This window comes from Cervus elaphus, chromosome 11 (assembly GCF_910594005.1).
Source record: "Cervus elaphus chromosome 11, mCerEla1.1, whole genome shotgun sequence".
Lineage (NCBI taxonomy): Eukaryota > Metazoa > Chordata > Mammalia > Artiodactyla > Cervidae > Cervus > Cervus elaphus.
Genome location: NC_057825.1, coordinates 35,315,561 through 35,327,831, shown reverse-complemented (window position 1 = coordinate 35,327,831; position 12,271 = coordinate 35,315,561). Strand labels below are relative to the sequence as shown.

At 48.3% G+C, this 12,271-nt stretch overlaps 1 protein-coding gene across 1 annotated transcript in view; it reads left to right on the top strand.

The window, feature by feature from the left end:
• The window catches only part of ALK (ALK receptor tyrosine kinase), a 725,373-nt gene that overhangs the window by 595,645 nt on the left and 117,457 nt on the right, over nt 1-12,271 (top strand). Inside the window, exons 6-8 of the mRNA XM_043917489.1 lie at nt 1,609-1,740; nt 9,334-9,465; nt 11,857-11,957. Coding sequence (XP_043773424.1) covers nt 1,609-1,740; nt 9,334-9,465; nt 11,857-11,957 — 365 coding nt within the window. The remainder of the gene's footprint in view (nt 1-1,608; nt 1,741-9,333; nt 9,466-11,856; nt 11,958-12,271) is intronic.

Below are 12,271 nucleotides of genomic sequence, written 5' to 3'. Positions count from 1 at the left end.
TCTAACAATCTGATCACTGAATAATGTTGAAATAAATTATGGTACATATCACGTAGTATTGTAGCCGTTAAAAAGTATTCTTATGGGGAATTTTTAAACCCTAGAAAAAGCTTGCAATATAACCTCAATTGATTTAAGCAATGTATACACATGACACAACTCTACACACTTTTAAAGCACAGGCCAAAAACAAAAGAGAAATCTACCGAGATGTTAAAAATTATGGCCTCTGGGTAGTGGGATTCTGAGCATTGTTTTGTTGATTTTTACCCTGGTTTTGAACTTTAGACAATAGACATATATTTTTCAAATGAAGGAAAGTAAAAGGAACTGTAAAAATAAAAGCTATTTGGGGAATGACAAGTAATTGGTGTATGAAACATGCACGTGTTCATGAAAACACATAATGAGAAACAAGGCCTAATCATAAGGTGTGAATAAAACAGGACACCGCTTACATTTGTTTCATAGGCTGGGGAAGACTTTACAAGCATTTTATTTTGCTCATGTTTTCTTTGGTAGGACTGAGAATGAGGGCAACAAGGTCCTAAGTGTATTTCATGAGCATGTATAAGGCATAAGAAAAAAATACTTTGGAAACTAGAAATCAGCAAGCAAAAGTGAAGGAAAATTTTTCTTGTTATACTAAATACCTTCAACCTCTTCCTCCCATGACTCCAAAATCTTGCTGCCCTCATCGGGCCTGCTTCTCAATTTGACTATCTCGTCACCATCTCATAAGAACCCTGTGATTACATTGGGCCCACCTGGATAATCAGGATAACCTGCCATCTAAAGATCACAGCGAGCTACATAAAGTAACATATTTCCAGGTTTGGGGGATTGGGATATGGATGTTGATGGGGAGGCATTTTGTAATGTTCACAGTTTTTGTAAACTGGGCACTGGCTAGGGCTGGGAACACACAGAGGCTCAGGCAACTTGGTGGAGAAGATGTTCTGGGAATGGGTATTCTAGCACCAGGTTGCATCCAACCAAGGCCAGGTGGATCTGGAGCCCAGGTATCATGGGGAGAGACCAAGAGAAGTGAGACAGGAAAGGAAATTTGGACCCAGATCACAGAGAACGTTTAAGAACAGGTTAAAGAGTTTAGATCTGATTCCCAAAGGAAGCAGGGCCTGTGTGTGTTTCCCATGCCCAAGAGCTACTGAGAATGTCCAGCTAGGCTGGACAGTGACAGGTGGCCATCTGCCATCTGCTGACAAAGTGAGCCCTTCCGGGACTAGCCTGTGGAAGAGGGCCCAGGGCCACCTCCAGCAAGCCCCTGCCATGAGAGGGAGAGGGCAGCTTTGTGACCCTGTAGGCTGTCCACCTGGAACACTAAAGCCACAGGTTGGAGGACCCCACAGTGTTGGGGTAGCATGGCTCAAAGCTCAGGCCACTCTACCACTGACATCACAGCCAGGGGTCTGTGGGGTCAGGGCTCTGACTTCCTCTCCGCCTCCTGGTGTTAACTCTGGTTTGGCCCAGACTGAAGCCAGGGTTCTCTCAGGCTGTGAGCTATGAACGGTACGGAGGGATGCCTCTCTACAGCCTTCCTGCGGGACTGCTGAGCTGACCAGGGTTGTGTCTCTGTGTGCCCTCCAGGAACGTCCCCGGGCTCCAAGATGGCCTTGCAGAGTTCCTTCACTTGCTGGAATGGGACAGTCCTTCAGCTCGGGCAGGCCTGTGACTTCCACCAGGACTGTGCCCAGGGAGAAGACGAGGGCCAGCTGTGCCGTGAGTAGATGGGGCTGCCCCACCCGCCCCACCCAGTGCTCACATCCCCCCCTTCCCCCACCACCCGAGGCAGGCAAGCTTGAGCAACCTACCTTACGTCCAGTGACACTTTTGTCCTCCCAGTGGCAACTTTCAAAACTACACAAGTCTTCAAAAGATGGAGCTAAGACGCATGGTCTGGAAATACCGTGCAATTAAGAACCAAGCGAGATCTTATGTTATGCTCTCAGCATCCTCACATATAGAGAAAATGTGCAGACTACAGCCCAACTAGAACATGACATGTGAAACCTTCGAGGCCCAGATCTCCTTCATTTTTTAAGCTTTTCTTTCATCACCCACATGCCTCCCTTATCCTCACAGCCTTCCATGTACCCCAGTTCCAGCCATATCAAACCTCCTCTGAGCTCCCTCACACCGTCCTGAATTTGTTTGTGTCCTTTCCCTTCCTGGAATGCCCTTTCCCATCTTAAGTCACATCTGCTCTTTCAAGGCTCACTTCAAAAGTCAGTCCCTCTGAGAAGCATCTTCTGACCATTGCCAACCAGTACAGTTGGTTCTTCTTCCTCCATGCAACCCCACCCCCGCCCCGCATCCATACACCATAATATTCATTACTTTTTAACATCTTTTGAGAGATATAATTTACGTACCATACAATTCACTCATTTAAAGTGTACAATTTAAGTGTAGTCACAACTATGCAGCCATTACTGCAATCTAATTTTAGAACATTTTTATCACTCCAAAAAGAAACCCCCGGCAATCTCTCAATTCCCTCATATCCCTCCCCCTTAAGCTTCCTCCGCCTCTTCCCCCCTCAGCTCCCGCTAGCCCTAAGTAACCACTAATCTACTTACTGTTTCTATAGATGTGCATTTCATACAAATGGAATCGGATAATATGTGGTCTTTTGTGATTAGCTTCTTTCACTTAGCATAATGTTTTTGAGGCCCATCCGTGTTCTAGCACATGTCAATACTTGATTCCTTTTTATCTCCAAAAACTATTTTATTGTACTGCTATACCATATTTTGTTTATCCATTCATCAGTGGATGAGCATTTGGGTTGTTTCCACTTTGGGGCTGTTGTGAATATTCATATACAAGTTTTTGTGTAGACAGATGTTTTCATTTCTCTTTGAAATGAGATTTCCTACCTAGGAATAGATTTGCTGGGTCATATAATAACTCTATATTTAACATTTTGAGGAACTTCCAAGCTGTTTTCCAAAATGGCTATACCATCTTACATTCCCACCAATAATGTATAAGGGTTTCCAGTTTCCCCATATCCTCATCAACACTTACTGTTGTCTGCCTTTTTTATGTTAGCCATCCTAGTGGGGGTGCATCCATTACATTTCTTGGAGGTGGTTTCCATGCCTCTCTCCCCTGATATGGACAGAGTGGGTCTGGTACTCTTCCCCATACCAAGATCTCTGATGATTCCTGGTGCAGCATACGTGCTCACTGACTCTTTGTTGATTAAAATGAATACATGAGTTGGGGAGCCTGGGCTCCCCAGAGGACACAACTTGCTGAGGTCTCACTGGGAGTTAGGGGCAGAGTTGACTCCCAGCCCAGTGCTCACTCCACTTGAAGACAGTGTTCTCAGCAGCCGCCTGGGGAGGAGTGAACACTCTAGACATTTCTTCCAGGAAAACCGCAGGCACATACAGAACACATGTAAAGTGAACTAAAAAGTGTCCTGGAGCACAGACGAATAACACAGCCTCTGTCTTCATAGAGCTGAAAATCCAACACACAGGCAGGGAGTGAAACAAGGGGATCGTGGTTGGGAAAGGACACAGCAGCCAGGGGTGGGGCCCTGGGCAGCCAAGGCAGTGCCCTTCAGATACAGTGGCTCCAGGACACTGTGGCCCGCCTGCCAGACAGCTCTAAGAAGTTCACAGTGTCCCCGAGGTCATTTGGAGGACAGATTTTTCCCTTAACAGAAAGAAGGTTTTATATATTCCCTTTCAAGTGAAACAGTAAAGAAATCAATTTTTCAATTTTAAAATCTTCCTTTTTATACAAAACTTTCTAGTGACGTTTTCCAATAATCATGGAATAGTGGTTGTTTAGATAAAACTCGGTAATGAGCAGCAGGTAAGCCCTTAGCTTGTTCCACAACTGTTCTGCTCCTGGCTTTTTCTCCAAGCTCTCACTACACACACAGGGACCAACAAGAAGCCAGGCCCACCCTTGCTGCCCCGGACCCAGTCTGCATGTGTGTCTCTCTCTAGTTATTTGTCTCTATAGTATTTCCAGCAGTGCCTCTGAGCTGTGTGACTTTGCCTTGGCCTTTTCAAAGTTTTTTATACCCACTTCCCAGCTGGGACACAGGTCAGGCAGTCCATGCCCTGATTTACAATTGGGAAAATGAAAGCACAGAGAAGGTAATTGATTTGTTCAGGGTCACGCAGCATGTCGGGAACAGAGCTATGATTAGAGCTTTGAGCCTGCGGGATCCAGCTCATTACTGTGGATTTAGGGCACTTTCCCACCATTTTGGGGCTTGCCATTAATGGGTTTTCAGGGCCAACTCCAAGCTTGAGGGCAGCCTGTTTCCAGTAAGGAGGGTGGGCACCTGGAGCCCAGAAGCCTTTTCAGCCACACTTGAAAAGTTGCTCTGACCAGCTGTCAGAATGACCGCTCCATCCTGGAGAACACCCCACTGAGCTCTTTGCTACAGTAGTCGGTTGGTAGAAGGAAAGTCCAATCAGAAGGAGGGTTATTCTGATCTTTTTGCCACTCTGATCTTGGTTGTACTCTTGGTAAATATCCTTTTCCTTTTATGAGCACCCCTGTTCTCTCAGCATTTAAGCCATTTTCCCCATCACACTGGCTAATGTTGATTCTGGAAACCAACTCCATGAAGATAATAACAATAGTCACAGTAACAACTAACATTGAGAATTTTCTATATGCTCGGAGCTGCTCTGAACACTCTTCATGCATTAACTTATTTCACCCTCACAGCAATCCTATTGCAATAATGCTATTGTGCCCATGTTACAGATGAGGAACCTGGAGTCCATCAGACTGCTAGCCAGTGGCTGAGCAGTGATTCAGATCCAGGCTGACTTCAAAGCCCATGCTCTTAGTCACTGCAAGCCAGACTCACTAGTTTCATGAGTTCCCAGCAATTTCCAATACAACTCTCACCACATATCCACGCAGGAAGAAGAGGCCAGGAAAAGGCAGGGAAGATCCAGAGCTCTTCTGGGGGGCACTCAGATCATTCGTCTCTACCCTCTAGGCCTCAGTTTCCTCATCAGTAATATGAGTTGGAACATGATGCTTGCTGAGGTGCTGTTGTCCATGATGCGTTAAAGATAATGCTCTTGACTTCATCTGGTCCATCCCAGGTGGTCTGGAACCTGTTGGAACATATTCTCTGAGCAGTAGTCACTTTAAGATTTTGGGGATGTCCCCATGAAGGTCACTAAACTTAAGCCAGGGTGTTCAACCATGGTTGAAATTTAGAGGTAAAAAGTAGGTGGTATCCTGTCAACTCCCAGCCTCAACTTCCCACAGTTTCCCCAGAAAGAATTAGACACTCACACTAAGCTTCACTCAGATTATCAGGCTCAACCTTGAGGGGCATTTCTGACTGAGACAAGTTGGGGACCCGAAATGGAGGTGGCACTGCTCTTGTCCTTCTCCAGGAACGTGTCCGTTCACATCCCATCCTCCAAGCCCATACACCATACACCTCTTTCTACTTAAACATAGCCAGTTCAGGTCTACATCCCCGAATGCTGTGACCCATTGAAGGGGGTCTTCAAGGTTCCCTCTGTGTCCTGAGCATTGGCCTTGAAGGCATGCAGTGTCCCAGAAAACGGTCAGGTGGGTGGGTCATGGATTCACTCAATGTTGCAGGCAGCTCACTCCCCCTCCACATACTCAATAATCTCATCTGTTTATTGGGATACTCTTCCTGTCAGGCAAAAACAGTTTGGGTTTTTTTTTTTAGGTTTATTTCTTTATTGTAAAATAAAACATGTTGGTTGTAAAATATTTGGAAAATCAAAAAGTACACAGGAGAAAATAACTATTGCCCATAATCCTCCCTCTCGACATTCAGAGATAACCATAATATTTTGATGTATTTCTTCTAGCATTTTTCCCATGACTATATTTTTGAGGAAATGTATAACACATATTTATCAAAAATGTTAACAGAGTTGTCACACAGGAAGGAAAAGAAGTAGTATCGTTTGGCCTGGAGTTTATACTTGGCAGCTCCTGCAGCTGCTGCTGAGGTCACATCTCTGTGACCTGAACAATTTGTCTCTCTTAGAGTGGAATCAGGTGTCATAATTGCCGAATGTTGTGGGATTGACTGACCCACACATAGCCGATTTGGCCATCCAGCCAACGAAGTACCTGGCTGCAGCCCAAGAAGAGGGTGGGTTACAGCAGTGCCTTTCAGACATTAAGGTGCCTGGGAGTCATGTGAAGAGCATAAAAAATGCAAATTCTGATTCAGTAGGTGCGGGTAGGGAGGGGAGACCTGAGATTCTGCACAACTAACAGTTTCACTGGTGATGCAGGTGTGACTGGCTCCTGGACCACATTCTAAGTGGCAGAGAGTTAGGGGACTGAAGAAAGTGAAAGTGTTAGCACTCAGTCGTGTCCTCACCCTTTGCAACCTCATGGACTATAGCCTGCCAGGCTCCTCTGTCCATGGGATTCTCTGGGCAAGAATACTGGAGTGGGTTGTCATTTCCTCCTTCCTGACCCTGAGATCGACCAACTCCCATTTCATTCAACAAATAAGTATTGAGACCCTGCAACATGCCAGGCACTGAGTCGGTGCTTGAGATGGATGAGGTAACACCTTAGATCCAACACGGGGTGCCAACACTGCTCAGCAATGGTCTTAGCAGCAATTTCCCCACCCCAGTCTGATCCGCCAAGGGCTTGATGCTGGCACCCACCCCACCATCTTCCTCAGGACTGGCTCCTTGCTGAGCACATGTTCTGATGTTCTTACAGAGGTAGAAATCCTCTCAGCACCACTGCCCACCCTTCAAGATTTTAGTTGTCACATAAGTTGCCCATTGACCTATTTTGGCCTATCTCGTCTTCCTTTATTCAATCATCCAAAAAGAAAGGGTCTTATGACCTCAGCTCACCCTGGATCCTATGCCAAGTTAGGACAAGAATGGGTTTCCAGAAGGTGGAGAATGCCAATGACTTTCCTCATTCCTGTCCCAGTGGAAGGCCCAGGCATTTCCAGAGAGGAGCTGAGGGACCCGTCTCTGGCCCCTAGGGCAGTGTTGGCAGTTTCAGATGTTGAGTTTCCCTGCCTAGATATGAATGATGATTCATAATGCCACCACTGCTATGTTTACAGAATGTCTCCATACTCTTTCCCTTACTTTGTCCTCAAAACAGCCCTGTGAAATATACACTACCTTACCCCACTTTACAGATGAGGGAGCTGGGGAAGGAAGTGACTTGTCTGGGGCCACTTGCAGAAAGCAGAGAGGTTCGGACCAGAGCTCAGGTGTCCGGTGCTGATGAGGCACCAACACCGGTAAGTCAGGCTAAGTTCTCTGCCTCCACTTCCTGGAAGAATGAGGAGGGGGCGATATGCTGTGCAGGACCCAGCTCAGCCCCGCGTCTTCCTTCTACCTGGAGCCCGTCATTGCCTGTTGGAATCTTCCATCGTGGTCTTGGTTTAAGCGCATGTGTGAAGGACGTTTTCTGGAAGGTCGCTTCCAGCTACCAGTTAGTTTTTGCTAAAGAAGTGAATGTGAAATTCCTTGAGGGGGGCATAAAAAATAAAATAGAAAGATCCCCTTAGCTTTTGGATTTTTAATCAGAGGAACATGTGGGACTGGGGTGGGGATGATTTCTTCAGGGGGGTATAAATGGGAAGAGATGCTCAGAGTCAGTGACAGCCTGTTTTAATTTATAATTCTGCCTCTGTGTGAAATGCACAGAGAATCAGGGGGAAATGAGTAATAATTCACTAAGGTGCTGTCACAGCCAGGAAGTGTTAGGGCCCTGGTTGTCAGCCTGCTGCTGCCAAGGAGGCTGAGACAGAGAAAGGAGACTGAGGGTGCTGGGCCCTGCTCGAGAGCTCCCCCGTGGAGACAGGCCTGGCCAGGGCTGTTGGGCACCGTCAGGGTAGTCTGGAAAGCCCACTAGCTCCTCAGGGCTGAGAACCTTCCAGCTATTCTATGAGTGAGCTGAAGCAAGGGAGCTCTCTCTACCCCTCTGCTCCCGTCCTTCTCTGTGGTCCGTGGGGAAATATATGGTCTCTAGAACTGACGGTGGCCTCTTTAATGGGACCTGAGGTCAGGCTGATAAGGAGAAAAGTGCTAACAGGACCGTTTATGCTGAGCCAACAGATGATATAAAGAGGCCCCAAGGGCTGGGGTTGCTTAGTCAGGATAGGCTAGGTTATGCTGCAGTAATAAACCATCCCCAGATTCCAGTGGCTTAACATAACATTTACGATTCTTCCTGTCCACTGAGGGTTGGGGGGAGGGGCCTCTACCCCACAGGATCGCTCCTGCTGGCAGAAGCACCATCTTCCTGCAGCAGCGCTCCCGGGAATGAGAATCCTCCTTGGTCACTTCAGCAGGAGAAGAGAGAGACTGAAATCTACACCAGGGCTTTTCACAGCCTCACTCCAGAGGAGACACACATCACTTCCATTCACATGTCACTGGCCAGAACCAGCCATGGGGTTTCACTTAACTGCAAGGGGATTGGGAAATAAAGGGAAACAAATAGTTTTGAGCAGTATGTGTCTCTGCAGACAGAGGTGGTTTGAGGGACCCAAACCAACCACCTTCCAGCCAGCACTACCACTGCCACCACCACATTCTTATCATTGTGCCGATCACTGGAGGTGTAGTTCAGTGAGATATATATATACACTGGCTTTTCTAGGGTCCTGTTCATGGTGGATCTGTGTGAAGAGCACAGAATTTAAAAGCAGAAGAGGGACTTCCCTTGTGGTCCAGGGGTTAAGAATTCTCCTGCCAATGCCAGGGACATAGGTTTGATCCCTGGTCCAGGAAGATTCCACATGCTGTGGGGCAAGTGAGCCCGTGTGCCACAACTGCTGAAGCCCGTGTGCCCTTGAGCCTGTGCTCTGCAACAGGAGAAGCCACCACAATGAGAAGCCCATCCCCTGCAACGAAGAGTAGCCCCTGCTGTCCTCAATCAGAGAAAACCTGTGCACAGCAGCAAGGACCCAACACAGGCAAAAATAAATAAATAAGGCAGAAGAGCTGGGTTCAAATCCCAGCAGGGTTGCTTGTTGACTCTGTGACTTTGGTTAAGTTGCTTAACATCGCTGAGCCTCTGCTTCCTGATGTATAAAGCTGGGTTAATGATACCCCATACTGTGAAGTTATTATTATTTTCAGAAGATCAGAAAACAGTAAGCCAGCACATGTACAAGTTAGGGATTAGGCTTCTCTTCACTATGAGCAGCATTAGACATTGTGGGTCTGGTTGGGGAGCTGTTATTAAAGAGAATGGTCATGCCTGGCTAATTTTACTTGATGTTTTGGGTTTAGCAGTCCTGGCAATGATCATGCCCCTGTGCTCTTCCTGCAGGTAAACTCCCTGCTGGTTTTTACTGTGACTTCGAGGATGGCTTCTGCGGCTGGACCCAAAGCTCACCATCACCCCACATGCCCCAGTGGCAAGTCCGGGCCTTAAAGGATGCCCGGTTCCAGGACCATCAAGGTACCACCCTCTCTTCCCTTCCCTGGTGCCTACCTGGCCACAGCGGAATTGGGGCACCACCCAGAGCCACTGGACCTCCCCCCGTCTGTCCTGGGGTGTGCCCACACAATTTCTTCAGACCCCCTTAGGCATTCGAGTGATTAAATCAAGCCAAAGCTGACGTTACCCTTTGATCCTTAAAATGAGAACTTTGATAAAAGATTAGCTGAAAAATAAGAACAGTAACAATAATAGTAATTTGACAAGTTTGTTGAAACCTGCTGTGTATTAGGCACAGAATTGACTGAGAAATAAGGAAAACAGTTATTTTTCCTTATTGCACAATCTTTGCCTGAAAAGAGAGGAATTTTGTACAAGGGACTCCAGCTGGAGCAAGTAAACACAGGGGAGCGGAGGGGAGGGGAGAGAGACCCCCTCCTTCCTGCAGAGAGGTGGGAGACTTTATGATGTGGGAGACTGGGACTCAGGGAGGTCCTCCTGTCACTTGCCCCAGTATCGTGCCTAGGAAACTTGCTGTATCTAGATCATTTCCTGGGGCCCAACTTCCTCAGCCAAACCCTACCACTACATCCAGCTGAAACTGGCAACTCCCACCCTTCTTTTGTAGTCCATCTTCTCACAGGCCCTGCTTGACTGCCAGAGTGGCATGGGGTCTCCACGCACCCAAAAGATGCCACCCACACTGGGCTGACTCCACACTGGAGGTGCTGGCCTGGAAATGGGATCAGAGGTGGTCCGTGGGGCCAGTGCAGCTCCCAGAGCTGGGCCCCTGGAGAGGCCACACCATCCAGTCATGGGCTTCTCCTTGCCCTGTGCACCATGGATAGGCCTAGCAGCCCCAGAGGCCCCACCTTTCTGCAGGATGGAGGGGGGTCTCTTCCCCCTCCCCTGTGTTTACCTGCTCCAGCTGGAGTACCTTGTACCAAAATTCCTCTCTTTCCAAGCAAAGCTTGTGCATCCTACAGCTTCCTTTAAGAATTAATAGTAATGATAAGTATGAGAGAGGACAAGGTCCAAATCTACCACTGAGGATCTCAGCGCCCCTGCAGTTCTGTCCTTGGTCCCCAGGTCTGGCTGCCTCGTGAGCTGGCTTTGGGCCCGGCTGGGAGGGAGGCTCAGTTACTGGACCACGGGGGAGTCTGCAGGGCCCTCCCCAGATGTGGAGGCCAAGAGCTCTCACTTCTCCTCCAGCCTTCTCGCCACACTGCCTCATGCTCAGTGCCTGGTCTGCAGGAGCAGGGAAGACAAACAGCTCAAAGCCCGACGTGAGACGTGATCTTCGTCTCTGCTCTGATAGTCCCCGACAGCACCCATAGCAAATGTGTCCAGCCCTGTTGGCTGCCTCTTGTGACAGGGCTCTCACTGCCTACAAAAGCAGCCCTTTGCGTTGCTTAATGGCTCAGAGTCGCACATCCATTTCCCTTACCTGGAGATGAGCCCCACCCCTCTATAAATTCTTCTCAGTGATCATGATTTCCGTCTCCTGGAGCCCAGCAGAACTGAACTGTGCCCTCACCCACAGAGGCAGCCCTTCAGATATTTGAAGACAGCCATTATGACCTTTCTACCACAGAAGGTCTTTTCCCTCCCTGGTTACATAACCCTGGCCATTTGATTTTTCCTCAAGGGTGGGAGGGTGTTTTCTAAGATTTCTGGCCTGGTCTAGTTACTTTCCTCTGGACCCCTCTGAATTTGTTACTTGGTAGTAACTCTATAAAGATTTGCTAAGAGATAGAGAAACACAGAAATGAATGACTGGAGTCCAATCTGGGGCTCTGTGAGGCCCCTGAGAGTGAGGCCCCTGGGCTCACTCTGGCCCCCACCTCCACAACACCAAACATCTGCAGGCACTCCTGGACATTTGCAGATGCTCCTTCCCACCACCACATGGGACTGAGGCTCATGTTCTGCCAGGTTGTCCAGCAGGTCAGTGCTTAGAAAAGAATAAATGAGTCTTCCTGGTCAGGGCATGGGTCACAGGCTGACCTGGGCTCTGGAGAGGGGAGTAGACAGTGAAGGTTCTGAGACCATTGGAGGACAAAGCACTGGCATGACTGGAAACAGGGGGCAGGGGTGGACCTGGGGAAGTCCAGCATGCTTCATGCTGCTCCCGGGCTATGAGCTAAAGCTGGTGGCCATGGGAGATCAGGGAATGCAGTAATCCAGATGTATGGTGCTGGAATGTCACAGGCCATTTAAAACGAAGACCTCTGCACAAGCCTAGTCTCATAGTCAGCGAGAAGCAGGCTATCTTACCCACTGGCAGCAGAAGCAACAGTGTCTTCAGTCCTGAGGCTAGAGAAGAATAGTGCGGGGCCCGTTAACCTTGCACCCCAAGGCCCTTCAGTGCACAGGGATGGTGCAGTTTTGACTCTTCTCCTCTCTGCCCAGGCCACGCCCTATTGCTCAGCATCACTGACGCCCCCACCTCTGAAAATGCCACAGTGACCAGCGCTACATTTCCCGCGCCCATGAAGAACTCTCCGTGTGAGGCAAGTCTTGGTGTTCCTCTACTTCTCTGCCTGCTCCTCCCACTTCCGGGCACTTCCAGGTGAACGCGCTCAGATGAGCAAAATAGACTGATGGTCAGGCTTCTTGTTCTCCTGCGGGAGGATCAGAGGACCATTTGCACCATCTTCAAGGCAGACAGTAGCTACCAACATGGTAAAGTCCCATCTGCAGAGAATTGCACCTTAAACACCACTCTCAGCTGCACTGAACTATTTGCAATAGAACTTTGATGTCAGCAAACCTCCAAAATATTTCCAAGACTTAAGAGGCAACGGTAACAGCAACTTTCTACAGA